Source organism: Pan paniscus, chromosome 4 (genome assembly GCF_029289425.2).
Source record: "Pan paniscus chromosome 4, NHGRI_mPanPan1-v2.0_pri, whole genome shotgun sequence".
Taxonomy (NCBI): domain Eukaryota; kingdom Metazoa; phylum Chordata; class Mammalia; order Primates; family Hominidae; genus Pan; species Pan paniscus.
The window spans coordinates 135903180-135921529 of record NC_073253.2 but is presented as its reverse complement, the minus strand read 5'-3'; the positions used below and the strand labels follow the sequence as shown (position 1 = coordinate 135921529).

General features: G+C 45.1%; 2 protein-coding genes across 4 annotated transcripts; one reads left to right on the top strand and one right to left on the bottom strand.

The window, feature by feature from the left end:
* Positions 1-1262: 1262 nt before the first annotated feature.
* On the bottom strand, positions 1263-15987 carry IK (IK cytokine). The gene is made up of 20 exons (XM_014345040.4): positions 15854-15987; positions 15269-15335; positions 11974-12066; positions 11633-11692; positions 10636-10803; positions 9726-9840; positions 9192-9262; positions 9051-9097; positions 7787-7950; positions 6107-6215; positions 4970-5009; positions 4582-4807; positions 4413-4431; positions 3912-3990; positions 3551-3631; positions 2926-2983; positions 2033-2121; positions 1734-1842; positions 1528-1562; positions 1263-1439 (listed from the first exon to the last, which is right to left on the bottom strand). Exons 1-20 carry the CDS (start codon positions 15867-15869, stop codon positions 1412-1414), a joined length of 1674 nt encoding a protein of 557 aa, XP_014200526.1. The 5' UTR covers positions 15870-15987; the 3' UTR covers positions 1263-1411.
* A 167-nt stretch (positions 15988-16154) lies between these two features.
* On the top strand, positions 16155-18338 carry NDUFA2 (NADH:ubiquinone oxidoreductase subunit A2). 3 transcript variants are annotated; one of them, XM_034960624.3, is made up of 3 exons: positions 16155-16295; positions 16387-16522; positions 18134-18338. In XM_034960624.3, the coding sequence occupies exons 1-3, from the start codon at positions 16263-16265 to the stop codon at positions 18223-18225; spliced, it is 261 nt and encodes an 86-aa protein (XP_034816515.1). In that variant the 5' UTR covers positions 16155-16262; the 3' UTR covers positions 18226-18338. The 3 variants fall into 3 exon arrangements, with proteins under 3 accessions (XP_034816515.1, XP_003829224.1, XP_057158334.1); XM_003829176.5 differs by having other exon boundaries at positions 16162-16295; positions 16416-16522; XM_057302351.2 differs by having other exon boundaries at positions 16162-16295; positions 16416-16522; positions 18087-18338.
* The last annotated feature ends 12 nt before the right edge of the window (positions 18339-18350 follow it).

Here is an 18350-nt window from a genome sequence, read left to right as displayed (position 1 = left end):
TCTTTTTTTAAATCAAGGTCTTGCTCTGTCACCCAGGCTCAGAATGCAGTGGTGTGATCATAGCTCACTACAGCCTTGAACTCTTCGGTTCGATCCTCCTGCATAGCTATAGACTCATGAACTCCTGGCCTCAAGAGACTCTCCTGCTTTGGCCTCCCAAAGCACTGAGACTGTGGGCATGAGCCATCGAGCCTGGCCTCAGAAACTGAATTTCAAACCAACAATCTCCAGGTCTTGCTTTTAGTGACTCTCCAGATGTCTTCACCTGTGCCATGTCTCTGTGACCATTTTTAATAATTGGGACTGCTGCCTACCTACATCCATAGAACCATGGTGACATTTGTCTGAAATTAGCCATTCTAGGTGCTATTGCAGCAAGGCCCAATTTCAGCCTCTTACATGCCATGCACAATACTGGCTTCCTCACAAAAACCTGTCCTACCAAGGTGAATATAATCAAAGACAAGGTAATGGCTAAGGTGACTTTCTAGCTTTCTTGGATCTGGTGAGGCCACAAATCTTGGGCTCAGGGTAGACAATGGCAGCGTGGCATCCAGCCAGGAAGCAGTGGTGACACCTAATGATGAGCACCAGACCAAAGTGCTGGTAATGAGCAGAAGGGAAGAAAAGGGAAGGGAATGGTGTGATTCAAAGGTCAACAGACCTATTCTGGGCCTTGGCAAATGTTTCAGGGTGATGAAGGGCACCAAACCCTTCTGGTCTAGGATAGGAATTCCTGTACCTGCAGGGCCACACTATATCAGCTCTAAACCCGAAGCACTTCCCTAAGGTTACACCTTTAGCCAAGGAGACAGTGATTTGTACTCAACATTAATAAAGCTCATAGGACATAAACTCATAAAAGGTTTTGGTTCCCACCCATAAGTGATTTTCATTAGATGCCTTCATCCAGAGCCCAGTCCTTCATAGCCTGGAGATCAGATTAGCAGCCCATCAGGCTGACAGCAATCCCCAGGAAATCTTTCCCCAAGGACTAGGCCTGAAGATGGGCCTGAATGAGTCTGACATTTGAGACCAATCATCCTTACATTCCTCTATCCACCTCTTGCCCATCAGTGAGGATCATTATTCTCTTCTCTACTGGGCACACTGGCTAGAGAGCATCCTTACTGTCTAGGAATCTAGAACCACAGCTCAGGAAAGGACTGATGACTTTCTGCATGTGATTTTACACAACCAGTGGAATTAGTGTTCTTGGTGCTTCAAGGGCACTGGAGGGGACATGCTCAACAAAGAAAATAGCAAGTTAACCAATTTTAATGGAACCAAGTAATTACACAATAAAATTTTATATTCATCCACAAAAAAACATCTTGCAACCTTTGGAAATTGTAGAAAGAAAACAGTGGGGAGCATATCCTTGTGGAGCATCTCTGGTTGTAACTAGTGATTAGTATTTTGGTCTTTTGACTTCAACCCTGCAATGGAAGGAGAAATGGGTCAGTATAAGATCAATACACTAAGCAATTCCCACCAGTCCCACAGAGGAAGAATAATGCCGCTCACCCATCAGCTTCCATCTTCTTCCTCTTCTCAATGATCTGCAAAAACAACAGGACAGTCTATCACCAAGCTGCCCATCTAAGCTCACCTGAGGCCCAAGGCTGACCTCTCATTTCCATGGCTCTCCAGCCCCTTGCCTGTTCCTGAATCTGCAGGCTAATGTCTTCTCCCAGCTGAAACCCTCCCACCCAAGGGGCCATCCTACTTACTGCACTAATCTTCTTCCACTGGCGATCAAGCTCTGCTTTGTCATTGGTTTCCTTGAAGCGCCTGGTTTTCCGCCCTTCAGACATTTTGATACCATACTGGAATGCAGCCCTGAAAAAAGCAGTTGGGAAAGAATGCATCAGAGATTGCATAGCAGTGGCGAGGTTTTCCCGGAGTCCTGTGGGCAAAGAACTTAGTTGGGAATATCTCAGCCAGACCACACCCTCTAACCTTATATGCACTATTCCACCAAATCCCCACACCCCTCCTCACACCCTGCCCATATTCAGTACCGACTCACTTGGGCAAAGCCTCTTTGTTGTTCATATACTCGCTGTATTCTTCCTGGGTATCAAAGTCCCAACGGCCTAAGGGCCCCTTCTTGTTACCCTGTTGCAGGACAGAATGGGGGGATGGGGAAGGAAGAGATGTCAGTGGAAATGGAATTTCAGCCCTTGATTGAAGCCAGACTCTCCCATAATCCCAGGTTCCACAATTCATAAATCATACCCTGATAAGTAATAATAAATGCTTATTACATACTTACTATGTGACAGGCATTATTCTGTACACTAAATGCATATCTCATTTAATTCTCATAAAATCTATGAAGAAGGAACTATATTTCTCTCCATTTTCCTGATGAGGAAACTGAGGCATGAACAGTGAAAGAACTTGGCAAGTTCACAAAACTAAGAAACAGTAGAGGCAGGATTAAACAAGGCTCCAAGATTAAACCATGCTATTTCAATACAGTGAACTCAGGGGAAGAACAGAGACTTCTTCACTATTAGTGGCATTAGTGGTTTTTCTCTTTTTAATTTTGCTTAAGACTTAGAGGAAAACTTCAATCCTGGCTAGAATAAAATTTAGTTATTTTCCAAAGACTGCAATTTTTTCTGCCCTTTCTACTTATGCATTGATGCTTGCTTACTGCCTACCATGGGAATCAAAGCCTGGCACTTTACTATAAGAAGTAAAAAATAGATTTTTGACCCTATGTCATTTGATCTTGTGCAAAGACTCTGAAATAGTTAAGCTGCTCGTGACCCTCAATGCTGCTGTTTCTACTGCTGCAGCTAAAGGAGGGTGGGGCCCAGTAAATGAGATAGATTTTTTAGGAGTAGGGAAGGAGATACATGTAAAACAAATAATAACTGCCCAAAGGCACCCACCATCCTTCTGACTACATACCTGGTCCATTTTGCTATAATCCACCTCCTCATCACTATCCACAGCCATGTCATCCATCCTAAGGAGAAGCAAGAGTTAAACAGATGTTGCATACCCTGACCCTATGCTTCATCTGGAAACCTACCCGACTAAGAGGTTATCTGCATAGGAATGACCACCCCCTAGACCTCCCACTTAGAGCCTAATAAAATAGTTCATCCAAGTAAGAAGTAGCCTTGGGCCAGGCGCAGTGGCTCACTCCTGTAATCCCTGCACTTTTGGAGGCTGAGGAGGGCAGATTACCTGAGATCAGGAGTTCAAGACCAGCCTCACCAACATGGTGAAACCTCATCTCTACTAAAAATACAAAAACTAGCCAGGTGTGGTGATGCATGCCTATAATCCCAGCTACTTGGGAGGGTGAGGCAGGAGAATCGCTTGAACCCGGGAGATGGAGATTGCAGCGAGCAGAGATTACACCATTGCATTCCAGCCTGGGTGACAGAGTGAGACTCTGTCTCAAAAAAAAAAAAAAAAAAAAAAAAAAAAGAAGTAGCCCTGGGACTTAGCAAATCAAATTTCCATTTCACCCCCAACTTGTTTCCCAATCATCCCAGCCTCCCTTCCTTAACCAGGTTTCACATACGTGGCTGGGTAGCACTCTGCATAACTGTTGGACATGCCAAAGAAATCTCCCAGCTGCTTTTTGTCTTCTGGCTTCTTCAGCATATGCTATGTTAAAGAAAACACTAGACAGGATTCTACCTATTGCTGTAAAGCTTCAGCCAGGAGGGGGCCAAGGGCTAGAAGCCCCAACATGAAAATTCTGAGTGGGCTGTGAGCTGTTATGGGTGCTCTGGGAAGGAACAAGGGATGGTTTCATTCTGTCAAAATTCAGCATAAAAGGGAAGGAGAGGGGCAGGGTAGGAGGGAGCAGGGAGGCAGGGGGGGTTGGAGTAAAGAGACCAGTTCTCTGGAACCCAGGAACGTATTAAAATAAAGGATATGATTCTGTGCCTTCCCAGCCAGCAGACCCAGCAAACTTTTCATTGATGGACTTGATCAACTCCTTGGTAGACCCAGGTCCTAGGAGAAAAGAGAACTCAGCCCAGACCTTGAACTGAGGCTCTCACAACCTCCTCCCAACAACACACTTAAAAAACATTTTTAAGGCATAGAACCCTTTTGTCTAACAAAGTTTTAAACAAACTCCAATTAATGAGTCACTCTGGTTGAGATGAGGGTAGGGTATCCAGAACATTCCATACTTGACCTCCACCTCACCTCCTCAGAACCCCAGGGCCACAGGAATTATATCTAAGAGCAAATATGCCCTGCCATGGCCCAGGAAGGTGGAGGGAACTCCACCTATTCAATAAAGCAAGACACAGTTCTTACAAGAACCCAGAACCAGGAGGTCCCCCAATCCCACCGTTGCCAGCTCTGAGCCCTACCAGGGGAAAGCAGGACTGCTAGAGCAACTGTGAGATGCTGTGTGTACAACTCACCTTTGTCAACGTCCATGGGCTGGAAAGAACACAAAATGTGAAGTTAGTGTTACCATGAGAGATTCCTACTCATCCCTCCCCCAAGTTTGAAACAATTCCTTACCCAACCTTGCTCACATTTCCAGAGAGGGGCAACTCCATCACCTGGTACTAAGGGCCCACATCTCACCTCATCATCTACTTTTGGCTTCTCAAAGTAGCTGTGTCTCTTCTTTTCCTCTTCTCTCTCTCGGTCCCGCTCTCGCTCTCGTTCCCGATCTCGTTCTCGCTCTCGCTCTCGGTCACGGTCTCTGTCTCTTTCCCGATCACGCTCCCGTTCCCGATATCTCTCCCGCTCCTTGTCCCGAGGTGTCTTGGTTGTGGAGGGTACGTAATCCCCAATGTCTTCAAAAATACTGGGAAAATGGAGATCACTAGCTGGCCAAATTCACACATACACCTTCACTCCCCCTGACCATTTCTCCAGATTCTCATGTCAGCACCTCCCCAAAATGCCAGACACAAGAAATGTACAGACCCCCTCCCTCTGATCAGATGCCAGGGGCTAGGATACATACTTCATGTCAGCCTCAGGAGGTTTCTTCTCTTCCAGCTTCCCTGAAATTTAAAGAGGGGAGTCAGGAACATACTCCTCAGTTAATTTCCACTGAACTTCACCATCCTCTCCAGCTCTTAATGCCCTTTTAAACATCTTCTGTTTAAAATGTGGGTCAAGGCTGGGTGCGGTGGCTCACGCCTGTAATCCCAGCACTTCGGGAGGCCAAGGCGGGCGGATCACTTGAGGTCAGGAATTTGAGACCAGCCTGGCTAACATGGTGAAACCCCATCTCTACTAAAAGTACAAAAAAATTAGCCGGGTGTGATGGCAGGTGCCTGTAATCCCAGCTACTCAGGAGGCTGAGGCAAGAGAATTGCTTAAACCCAGGAGGCAGAGGTTGCAGTGAGCCGAGATGGCATCACTGCACTCCAGCCTGGGCAACAAAACAAGACTCGTCTCAAAATAAATAAATAAATAAAAATAATAAAATAAGGCCAGGAAGAGTGGCTCATGCCTGTAATCCCAGCACTTTGGGAGGCCGAGGTGGGCACATCATAAGGTCAGGAGTTCGAGGCCAGCCAGGCCAATACAGTGAAACCCCGTCTCTACTGAAAATACAAAAATTAGCCAGGCGTGGTGATGCGTGCCTATAGTCCCATAGTGCCCTATAGTGCCTATAGTGCCTACTTGGGAGGCTGAGGCAGAAGAATCGCTTGACCCCGGGAGGCAGAGGTTGCAGTGAGCAGACATCGCACCACTGTACTCCAGCCTGGGTGACAGAGCGAGACACCGTCTCAAAAAATAAATAAATAAAATAAAATAAAATAAAATGTCGGTCAAGTATTAGAGCCTTTTTAGAATCTGTCTAGGTTTTCTGGTTTTCACCAAAAAATCTCTTTTAAAAAAAATAAATAAATAGGACATAAGCTACCCACTCTCCATCCCTCATGCTTCAGACCTGACCACTGCTTCTTAGGTAGGTTAAGGAAACAGAATCTGGCTGTAACTGTCTCCTTGCCAGTGCTCCAGTACTCCCATTTTTCTCTGCTTCCCAGGAGCCTCTCAATATTCTGGAGACAGAAAGCTCCAGGAGACCTTGGTTTTATCCCCAAACGTCCTCTGTGGGTAAGGTTTCTCTCTCTAACCCTTCAGGTACCTTTATCCTTCTTCTTAAGCTTCTTGTTACGGGTTCCCTGCCTCAGGTATGAAAGGATCTGGGTCAGCTTGCTAATGACAATGTCATTTGTGGTCAGTGTGGTCTGGGCCTGAAAATACCAAGAAACAAGAATGTTAAACCACTGAGCAGGAATCTCTTCATTTATTCATTCATTCACTTAACAAACTAAAGACTGAATTACAATACAGTAGGTGAAAGGAGGGAAAGGAAGTGCTGTGAAAGGATATTCCAGAGATAAAACAGCCTGCACAAAAGCCCTGCATCAAAATGAATCAAGACCATTCAAGAAAGTCAGGAGTCTAGAACATTCTAGAAAGGCCAGATGTTGCAGAGGCTCAAAGTCATGGTAAAGATTTTGCTCTTTATCCTAAGAATGAGATACTACTAAAAGCTTCTAAACTGTAGTGAGACAAAAATTTACATTTTATTTATTTATTTGGAGACAGAGTCTCATTCTGTCGCCCAGGCTAGAATGCAGTGGCACGATCTTGGCTCACTGCAACCTCCACCTTCTGGGTTCAAGCAATTCTCATGCCTCAGCCTTCCGAGTAACTGGGATTACGGGCACATGCCGCCACGCCTGGCTAATTTCTAGTAGAGATCGGGTTTTACAATGTTGGCCCACCTGGTATTGAACTCCTAACCTCAAGTGATCCTCACACCTCAGCCTCCCAAAGTGCTGGGATTACAGGCGTGAGCCACTGCACCCAGCCAAACTGTATATTTTAGAAGGGTAGGGGAGGTAGGGGTGGTTAATAGGTACCAAAAAAATAGAAAGAATGAATAAGGCCTACTACATGATAGCACAACAGGGTGACTATAGGCAGTAATAATTTATACATTCTAAAACAACTAAAAGAGTATAAATGGATTGTTTGTAACACAAAAGATAAATGTTTAACGGGATGGATACCCCATTTTCCATGATGTGATTATTATGCATTATATGCCTGTATCAAAACATCTCATGTACCTCATAAATAAATATACCTACTATATATCCACAAAAATTTTTTAAAAAATTCTTTTTAAAGGATGAATTATATGGCATGTGAATAACACCTCAATAACAAGATATAATAACAAATCAGAGTGGAAGTGCGGAAACCAATCAGAGTGGAAGTGGAAGTGCGGAAACCAATTAGAAGCCTTTTTAATAGTTCCAGAGGACTGGCGCAGTGGCTCATGCCTGTAATCCCAGTACTTTGGGAGGCCAAGGCGGATGGATCACTTGAGGTCAGGAATAGCCTAGCCAACATGGTAAAACCCAATCTCTACTAAAAATAAAAAAATTAACCAGGTATGGTGATGAATGCCTGTAGTCCCAGCTACTTGGAAGGCTGCAGCAGGAGAATCGTTTGAACCTGGGAGGCGGAGTTTGCAGTGAGCCAAGATAGCACCACTGCACTCCATCCTGGGTGACAGAGTGAGACTTGGTCTCTAAAAAAATAGTAAGTTAATAGTTCCAGCAAATGATTATAGCTTAGACTGGAATGTTATTGGTGAAAAAGTGGAAAAGTGAATGGATTCAGTTGAGATTTAGGAGGTAAAAGTGAACAGGACTTGGTGACATGGTGGACAAGGGACACGGGGCAGAGGCCAGGCTGATTCCCAGGCTTGAGGCTCACATGATAGGCTCTCAGGATTCCATTCACTCACCTCCATGGTGGGGCAATCAGCCTTGCTGCGGATAAGAGTGGTGGGGATATCTGTGTCAGCATACTCATCATCCAGGTCTACCACATAGGCCATGCGGCCCGGCAGGAACAACTCATTCCGCTCATATGCTTTGCTCTTAAAAAGCATTCGGTAAACATTGCGGCCTACAATAAGGAGAAGAGCAGCAAGTAGCCAGGATCTACAAGAACAGCTGTCACTTATGTGCTTACTCTGTGCTAGCCACCATGCCAAGTGCTATGCAAGCTTTGCGTCATTTAATCTTTGCAACAGCCCTATGAAGTGGATATTATTATCCTTTTTACTGATAAGAATACTATGGCTGAGATTTAAGTAATTTACCTAAAGTCATGTATCTACTAAGTAATGGAGCAAAGAATGGAACCAGGCCATGTAACTCCAAAGCCTGGGCTCCTGTCCACTCTTCTACATTGCCTCTTCAAGGGCACTATGCACCTGTATTGTATTAAGTCCTGTGAGGAAGAAGGATGAAGTTTAAGGTAATATTGATGATGATGGAAAAAACAGCTCTACTACCTGCTCAATATGATAGGCATGTTATAGATTTCATTTTTCTTCATCCCTACAATAAAGTCATGTGGTAAATAGTAACCCAATTTTTACAGATGAACAAACAGCAAAGTCAGTTGCCTAAAATCATACACTTAGTGCTGTTTCATCATCAAGGTTTAAACTCAGGTCTCTCTGACTCCAAATTTTGAACTTGTAATCACTAACCATGTTACTTCTTTTAACTCATAACCCCCAAACTGAAAAATCTTTCAATCTACCTGAGGAGACATAAATGACATATGAAATAATTAAATCTATGTCTGAGTCTTATTAGAGTATTTTATGGGAGTTAGTTGTTTTGGGGGCAAGAAAGAATTCCAGCTCTTTGGGAGGTCAAGGCAGGAGGATCACTTGAGCCCAGGAGTTTGAGACCGGCCTGGGCAATACACAGAGAACCCCATCTCTGCAAAAAATAAAAAAAAAATTAGCTAGGTATGGTGGCACATGCCTGTGGTGCCAGCTACACAAGAGGCTGAGTCCAGGAGGTCAAGGCTGCACTGAGCCATGATCACACCACTGCACTCCAGCCTGGGCGATTAAGTGAGACACTGTCTCAAAAAGAAAGAAAGAAGAAAGGAGGTTGGGGGAAAGGAGAAGCATATCCTTCCCAGAGCATTAAATTCCCTACAATTCATCCAGAATGCATAGTCACTAGTATAGAAACTGTACTCACCCAGACGTGTTTTAAATTCAATTTTATTTTCAGGATCCTCATCTTTCCTGAAAAGACAAAACAGTTTTATTTTTGCTAAATGTGCTCTAACTTTAGGTCCCACCTTTCTAAATTCTCAACCTTTCCATAATATTTACTTACTTGGTTTCTTTCTGGGGCTTTTCCATCAGTTCCTCTTCCTCTTTCTCTTTGCTGGCAATCTCAGCTCGTACCTAACAGGAAAGCAAGCAGGGTTAGGACACTCATTTTATATATTTATTGAACATCCACTACACCACACTGTACCAGGAACTAAGAATATAATATTAAACATGACAGATATTGTTCTTACTCTAATGGAGCTTATAGCAGATGAGACAGACAAATTAAACAATTTCAACAAAGTACAATAACTGCTGTGGTAAATGAAACAGAAGGGCTATGCAAAGGTACAGGAAGCAGGAGGTGAAGGGAAGTGCTTAACCACACCTGGGTGATCAGGGAAGGTTTCTCCAAGGAAATAAAATTTGGCCTGATACTTGAAGGATGAGTAGCAATCAGCTTTTCAGAGGGGCCATCTTTAGCCCTTCTTCTACTCAGTCTGAACTCTCAGGAATCTCCCTCCTCATCTTGCCAGACCCATACAAGAGCATTCAGCACGACAGTATTACTCCCCACCTGACCACCAGGACTCACCTTTTGAAGCAGAGCAAAATCCAAGCCTTTCACCAAATGGGTGTGTTCCATGTCACCACCCAAGAATTTGGACTCCTGGATCAACTGTCTTCTCTTCTCTGCAGCTGATTTGTCCCTGTATAATGAAAGAGGCCACATAAGAACAGTACTGTCCAGGCGTGGTGGCTCACGCCTGTAATCCCAGTACTCTGGGAGGTCAAGGCGGGCAGATCACAAGGTCAGGAGTTTGAGACCAGCCTGGTGGATATGGTGAAACCCCATCTCTACTAAAAATACAAAAATTAGCTGGGCATGGTGGTGGGCGCCTGTAGTCCCAGCTACTCGGGAGGCTGAGGCAAGAGAATCGCCTGAACATGGGAGGCGGAGGCTGCAGTGAGCTGAGATCGTGCTACTGCACTCCAGCCTGGGCAACAAGAGCAAGACTCTGTCTCCAAAAAAAAAAAAAAAGGGGGGGGGGAATGGGGGTTGGGGGGCCAGGTGCGGTGGCTCACGCCTGTAATCCCAGCACTTCAGCAGGCCGAGGCGGGTGGATCATGAGGTCAGGAGATCGAGACCAGCCTGGCTAACACAGTGAAACCCTGTCTCTACTAAAAATACAAAAAATTAGCCGGGCGTGGTGGCGGGCGCCTGTAGTCCCAGCTACTCGGGAGGCTGAGGCAGGAGAATGGCATGAACCTGGGAGGCGGAGCTTGCCGTGAGCCAAGATCGCGCCACTGCAGTCCAGCCTGGGTGACAGAGTGAGACTCCATCTCAAAAAAAAAAAAAAAAAGAACAGCCCTTTGTGGGTGGCAAATGCCTCTGAAATCGCTTATTGTAGGCTCCAGGGCAGGAAAGTAAGAGAAGAGTTCACATTGTATTTGCATGACTCTCGGATGCTGAGGGAACCATGCCCTGTTCCCTCAGTACTCACGCCTCAGCAGTGGGGCCAACAGCCCTATAGTTAGCTGTGGTGCTGATAAGCTCAGTTTCTTCATAATCTTTGTTCACTCCATCTCTCCGTTCCTTGGCACGATCCCGGTACTTCTCTGCTAGCTCTCTCTCTCTCTCAATTTCTTGTTGGCGTAGCTTGGCATAATAACTGTGACCAGAGAAAGGCAAATGTATAAGGCTCATCAGCTGCTACCTCAAGGTCAACAGAACTGTTCCTGCTTGCTTCCCTACATCTCCAACCTACTCTCTATGGGGAAAAGCTCATGTCTGTCCTGATAGAACTGCTGGCCACCTCTTCGTAGTTACTCAGAATCAGAACTACAACTTCTTCCAGCTTACAGATATACTTTTCCAGTGCCAACTTGGGACACTCCATCTGTCACTTCAGAACTTTTTAATACCACCCAACTCTACCAATTCTCTATAGATATAAGACTTTTCCACACAAAAATCAGAAAATCTTCTGAATTTTTACCACCTTCTAAATTTCAGCTGAAAAGAACGTATTATTTGCTGGTCCACTCTCAGAATAAAGGAAAAGCCAAGTACCAGGTCCTGAAACTTTCGTATCATATAAATAACGATGATGATATAATAATGATGATGGCCGTCAAGATTTATTGGGTGGTTACCATATGCCAGGCATTGGTGCTAAATGCCTACATGTACTTTCACAGCTGATCCTCATGACATCCTGATAAAAGTTATTATTGCTACTGTATCTCCATTCTATCTGTGGATTAGAGAGGCTAAGCAAATGTCTAGGTTATCCACCAAGAAACTAGCGAAGATGAGATTAAAATATAGATAGGCCTATTCCAAAGCCCTCTACTGCCACTCTAAGTATCACTCTGTTTCATTAAGAAAGTAGAGAGCCTCAAGACAAAATCTTAGTTTCTAGCTTCATAATTAGCCCCTACTTCTTTCCCCTAAACACTATCCACCTTAAAATCTAAAACCCTTCACCCTTCCTTCACCTTTTCTTTTTCCTCCTTCGTGCAGCTGGGTCTTCATCCTCATTGTACTCCCTTGGCATCCTAGAAGAGACGAGAAATTCACTGATAGCAAAATATTGCCACAGCCCCAGAAACCCCAAGAAGTCTCCTTGAGGATTTTTAGAAAGACCTAGAATACTGACCAAAGTAACACTTTCAATCAAGCAGAAATCCACATCAATATTTGTAGGTGGGCAGTTCTCAAACTTTAGAGAGTATCATAAATACCTGAGGGACTATTAAAAGTCATTCTACTTAGTAGAAAGAAATAGGAAGGAGCAAGAAACAAGTTGGGAGACAGGTTGGATCACCCAAAGACTTACTCATGGTGACGTGACTTAGAAGGTGGTGCAGAGGTAGGTGCAGCCCTGGGGGTCATGAGAAGTTTCCTGAAGTCTTCATTGGTGAGTTTTGATCTAGAAGAAAAGGCAAAGATTTTAAATATTAGGACTCAATAAGAAATGAAAAAGGAACAAGTAAAAATCATGATTAAATTAACAGAAATCAGGGAAATACAAATTAAAACAAAGATATGACACTTTTTTTTTTTTTTTTTGAGACGGAGTCTCACTGTCACCCATATTGGCCAGGCTGGTCTTGAACTCCTGACCTTGTGATCCACCCACCTCGGCCTCCCAAAGTGCTGGGATTATAGGGATGAGCCACCGCACCCGGCTTTTTTTTTTTTTTTTTTTTAAGACAGAGTCTCCTTCTGTTGCCCTGGCTGGGGTGCAGTGGCATGATCTCAGCCCACTGCAACCTCTGCCTCCTGGGTTCAAGTAATTCTCCTGCCTCAGCCTCACAAGTAGCTGGGAATACAGGTGCCCGCCAACACACCCGGCTAATTTTTGTATTTTTATTAGAGGTGTTGGCCAGGCTGGTCTCAAACTTCTGACCTCAGGTGATCTGCCCACCTCAGCCTCCCAAAGTGCTGGGATTATAGGTGTGAGCCACCACGCCCGAACAGATATGCCATGCCACTTTTAATGCATCAGAGTGTTAACTACCAAACAGTTTGATAAATCAAGTGTGAGTGAGAATTTGGGAAGGGGACTCTCTCATATAATGCTGATGAGAATGTAAACCAGTATAAGCAATTTGAAGGGCAATTTTGCAGTATTTGTTAAAATATAAGTATATATATCCTATGAGCCAGCAACTCCATTTATTTATATTTAGCCTGGCCCATTACTGACATATGTATATAAGAAGGCCTGTAAATGAAATTCAGTTATAGCCTTGAAAATAATCAGTCTGGCCGGGTGCAGTGGCTCACACCTATAATCGCCGCACTTTGGGAGGCTGAGGCAGGCGGATCACCCGAGGTCAGGAGTTCAAGACCAGCATGGCCAACATGGTGATATCCCATCTCTACTAAAAATACAAAAAAATTAGCTGGGCGTTGTGGTGGGCGCCTGTAATCCTAGCTACTCAGGAGGCTGAGGCAGGAAAATCGCTTGAACCTGGGAGGCGGAGATTGCAGTGAGCCGAGATCTAGGTATTACACTCCAGCCTGGGCAAAAAGAGCAAGACTCTGTCTCAAAAAAATAAAAAAAAGAAAAGAATCAGTCTGAAACAGACTAAGCGTTTATTAGCTGGAGACTGACTAAACTATGATGGTGTTTCCCAAAGAGGGAAAGACAGCACTAATAGTACAAGAGATTATTTTAATTGGTACACTAACAAAGACTCCTCTCTTGATCAAATTAAAGTCAGACTCCTTTAAAGCTCTCTTCTGACTAGGGCTCTTCCTTGGCCTGCTGACCTCAGTTTTAAAAAGGAATCCTAAGTCAGTTCACAGAAAGTTTTCCCACTCTTGATATCCAATCCAGCTCCTCTTCTCCCACCCTTGATATCTAATCAAGTTCCTCTTCTCCCCAAGGAAGACTTTACTGAAGACTACTATAACAAGAGTCAGGACCATTGTAATAGAGTAGAGAGACTGAACTTAATTCCAAATACAACAGGGACAAGTGAGAATTTATAGAAAATTACTAAAAGCAACTTGGTTAGGTATGGGGGTGGAGCGGCGGTTGATTTCTTTGTTAAAACTGTGCTCAGCAGGCCACGGATGAGTCCTGCTGAAAAATGGGACTCTTTGGGGAACCTGACTAAAGTTTAGCCAAGGAGGGAATGCTTGTCACTGCTCTGAAAGATAATCTCAGAAACACTGAGCAGGGTTTAAAAAGAAGCAAGTTGCAAAAATGATATATACAGCATAATATCATTTAACTCAAATATTTTAAATCACAAAGCAATGTTGTGTTTTCCTCAGATATGCATGTATGTGTATAAATGCATTTAAAAAAGAGTAGGAGGGCCAGGCGCAGTGGCTCATGCCTGTAATCCCAGCACTTTGGGCCGCCGAGACGGGCAGATCATTTGAGGTCAGGAGTTCAAGACCAGCCTGGCCAACATAGCGAAACCCTGTCTCTACTAATACAAAAATTAGCCAAGCATGGTGGGGCATGCCTGTAATCCCAGCTACTGGGGAAACTGAGGCAGAAGAATTGCTTGAGCCCAGGAGGCAAAGGTTGCAGTGAGCAGAAATAATGCCATTGAACTCCAGCCTGGGCAACAGGAGGAAAAGATACGCCAAAAAAGGTAACTGTGGTTACTTCTAAGAAAAGGACTGAGGCTGGGCACGGTGGCTCACGCCTGTAATGCCAGCACTTTAGGAGGCTGAGGCGGGTGGATCACTTCAGGCCAGGAGTTCCAGACCAGCCTGACGAACATAGTGAAACCCTGTCTCTACTAAAAATACAAAAAAAAAAAAAAAAAAAAAATCAGTCGTGCATGGTGGCACATGCCTGTAGTCCCAGCTACTTGGGAGGCTGAGGCAGGAGAACCACTTGAACTCAGGAGGCAGAGGTGGCAGTGAGCCAAGATTGCATCACTGCACTCCAGCCTGGGTAACAGTGAGACTCCGTCTCAAAAAAAAAGAAAGAAAAGAAAAGAAAAAAAAAAAGAAATGGACTGGAATTGGGGATGTTATCAAAGATGATTTTACCGGGGGCCAGGCACGGTGGCTCACGCCTGTACTCCCACCACTTTGGGAGGCAGAGGCGGGTGGATCACCTGAAGTCGGGATTTCAAGACCAGCCTGATCAACATGGAGAAACCCCATCTCTACTAAAAATACAAAATTAGCCGGGCGTAGTGGAACATGCCTGTAATCCCAGCTACTCGGGAGGCTGAGGCAGGAGAATTGCTTGAACCCGGGAGGCAGAGGTTGTGGTGAGCCGAGATCGCACCACTGCATTCCAGCCTGAGCAACAAGAGCGAAACTCAGTCTCAAAAAAAATAAAAAGATGATTTTACCCTTATTTCCTATGTTTTAATTTGCTATTGGAAGAAGTAATTCCTATATAATGTGTAATTACACAACACGTATTAAAAAAAAAAAAAAAAAAACTTAACACCTTTCCTGCAGGAATTTCCCTTCTAATACCCTTATGCACTTGGCCTGATCCAGTTAAGGCTCACAGAGATAAAGGGCCAGCGGGTATAATTTTTTACCATCCTTGATGACAAGACATTCAGAATTCTTTCACCATCACCACCACTTTTCTATTCATTGCCCAACTCATTTCCATGGTCCTAGCACAAAATACTCACTGGTGGAAGGAGTGAGGATCATCCACATCGTGGCCATCGGGGGCCAAAGGGTTGGAGAACGGCTCACCTGACAAAAAAAATTGACGTTAATTTAATCGGTCTCTTACGTGTCAGATCCTATGCAAAAATTTGAGATATAGTAGTGAACAATACAGAACAAAAGTTAGAACAGCGGCAGTGTCAACACAATGTAATAAGTGCTGAAATAGGAAACTACAAGAAGCTGTGGGAGCACAAAGCAGAGGACCCTAATCCTGCGCTGGAGGATCAGAGAAGACTTCCGGAAGATCACGTCTAAAATACTACGTAAAAGATAAATACGCGCAACCCAGGATTAAGTATGGGGACAGGACTGGGGGAAAGCGATCCACGCACAAAAGCCGCCCATCATCACTTGGAGTAGGAGTGAGGATTGGGGACGGAGTTTGGAGCTGTCGGCCTCACTTAGGACCCTGTGGCTTCTCCGGGCTCAAGCGTCACACATACACACACACACACACACCCGGCTTAAGCTCAGAAGCTACAATAATGCGCCAAGTGCCCCAAGTGCCATGGGGAAGAAATAACGGATGGCCTGAGCCTTACTATCTCTCTCCGGCATTTTGTTATCGTTCTTCCGCTGTCACCAACAATCGAGTCTCCAACAGCAACACCGCAGCGACAAGCTCTTTCCCACAGTGCACCTCAGAATCAACCCACACTGCTTTGCGTTCGCAGCCTTTCCGCTTCCTGTTTTTCCCTCCGACCAACCCCGAGCGCAAAGAAATTGACCTCGCAGCGGTCCTACAGTACTTTTATATCACTGGCCAAGCTTTACCCCGCCCCTGCCTCATGCAGCCTATGGCCTAGGCTTTAGGGTCCGCAGTTGGTCAGACCGGAGCACTTGGCCTGAAGACCTGGAATTGGCGACTTCGATATTAACAAGGATGGCGGCGGCCGCAGCAAGTCGAGGAATCGGGGCAAAGCTGGGCCTGCGTGAGATTCGCATCCACTTATGTCAGCGCTCGCCCGGCAGCCAGGGCGTCAGGTGAGGCGCGGCGTGGTGAGGCGGGCGGGCTTCGGGACGCCGGGGTCACGACCTCGACCTCCCTGAAGTTGAGGGAAGCCCGCGCCCACAGCACGCGCGGCGCTCTCTCCGGCCCCGCAGGGACTTCATTGAGAAACGCTACGTGGAGCTGAAGAAGGCGAATCCCGACCTACCCATCCTAATCCGCGAATGCTCCGATGTGCAGCCCAAGCTCTGGGCCCGCTACGGTGAGTGCGGGACGCCAGGGGTCTGGGGCTCCGGTAGGGGAACAAGGGTTTGAGAAGAGAAGGGACCGCCCAAGGTCGTGCAGAAACCCGTGGAGAAACTAGAACTCGGACTTTAGCCTTGCTGTTGATCTTGTTTCCATGAAGAAATTTATATTCGCAGGGTTATATGATGCGTTGTATTCCGGGCAACATAAGTATGGAGGCTGACCGAATCCTGCGTAGGGACCAGGAGCTGACGTTTTTGTAGTTAAGAATGGGTTTCAGACAGGAGAGAAGTTAGTCAATATAGTTTCTCCAAATAACGTGTAGCCAGTGTCAGTCCAGGTAGTGTGTGAGAATCTCAGTAATTTTGAGCACATAGAGCTGGGCCCTGTGCTGAGTGCTTCCCTGCCTAACTCATTTAATCTTCATTAGTTAGGAGGAAGCGTGTTCTTCTTTTCTCATTGTAGAGATTAGAAAACGGAATCAAAACTTTGTTTTGCACTATTGTTAAACTTTGTTTAACAATCCTGTTAAACTCTAGCTGCATCTAAAGTAATGCAGCTAGAGTTTAACAGGATTGAGCCTTTACATTTATTTCCCTTTCCTAGAATGCACTTACCCCTCTAAGACTGGCATGGCAATGTATTGCAAAATGAAATTTTCCTATCATGTTGCCTAACACATTGTAGGTATGCAATAAATGTTTATACATACTGAATAACAGGATTTTAATCACAGCTTTTAACTATATGGTGCCCTGGGAATGACGGGAGGAGGTGGAGGAGAGTGACCACCTTAAGCAGATTGGTTCTCAGAGTAGATATCTGTGAGACACAGTAGACATTAGACATGCACTAATAATTGGAGAAGGAAAAAAGCTTCTCCTTCCAAAAGCCAGTAGACTACAGGAGGAGATAGACACGAGTAACTTTAGTGTATTGTGCTGGGTATTATGTTAGATAGCCTATGGGAGCCTAGAGAATGGGCACCCAGCCGGGTGCGGTGGTTCACACCTGTAATCCCAGCACTTTGGGAGGCTGAAGCAGGTGGATCACCTGAGGTCAGGAGTTCAAGACCAGCCTGGCCAACATGGTAAAACCCCGTCTCTACTAAACATACAAAAATTAGCCGGGTGTGGTGGCGGGCGCCTGTAATCCCAGCTACTCAGGAGGCTGAGGCAGGAGAATTGCTTGAACCCAGGAGGTGGAGGTTGCAGTGAGTGGAGATCGTGCCACCACACTCCAGCCTGGGTGACAGAGCGAGACTCCATCTCAAAAAAAAAAAAAAAAAAAAAAAAAGAGAGAGAATGGGCTCCCAGCTGAGGCTGGACCCATGCAATACATTGCTCACTGTAGTTAATAATAAATGCCTACAGTGCCCCCGAAAGCTTCCCTGAAACAACCCATTGTGGCCATCCAGAATCAGCCAAAATTCTATTTGGACTTGGGCTTCCTAGATGTGTTTGAGACCTATTGTATTAATTCTAGGCATACCAAATGTATTTTGATCATATCTCTTTAATACTCTTCCCGTCTTAACAAGACTAAGATAAAGACAAAGATCTTTTATTTTACTTTGGTAGCCTCCACGGTGCAGAATAGTTAAAGACACCTCCCTCTCTCTCTTCAGCATTTGGCCAAGAGACGAATGTCCCTTTGAACAACTTCAGTGCTGAGCAGATAACCAGAGCCCTGGAGAACGTGCTAAGTGGTAAAGCCTGAAGCCTCCACTGAGGATTAAGAGCAACAGCCCCAGAGCCTGGGCTCTGCTGGACTTAGTATAATGTGAAAAAAATGTGTTCTCCTATTCCTCATAAAGCTTGTGCTGTAAAATACTTTCTCAGGGT

Bases quoted from the DNA above. Each gene is read 5' to 3' on its own strand.
- IK (XM_014345040.4), bottom strand. The intron at 2,984-3,550 runs GTATGTGAAACC...GCTTCTCCTTAG, and splicing joins GCAGAGTGCTACCCAGCCAC to GATGGATGACATGGCTGTGG. The intron at 2,122-2,925 runs GTATGTAGTCAG...GTCCTGCAACAG, and splicing joins ATTATAGCAAAATGGACCAG to GGTAACAAGAAGGGGCCCTT.
- NDUFA2 (XM_003829176.5), top strand. From the start codon at position 16,195: ATGGCGGCGGCCGCAGCAAGTCGAGGAATCGGGGCAAAGCTGGGCCTG. The intron at 16,296-16,415 runs GTGAGGCGCGGC...CCGGCCCCGCAG, and splicing joins CCCGGCAGCCAGGGCGTCAG to GGACTTCATTGAGAAACGCT. The intron at 16,523-18,133 runs GTGAGTGCGGGA...CTCTCTCTTCAG, and splicing joins CAAGCTCTGGGCCCGCTACG to CATTTGGCCAAGAGACGAAT.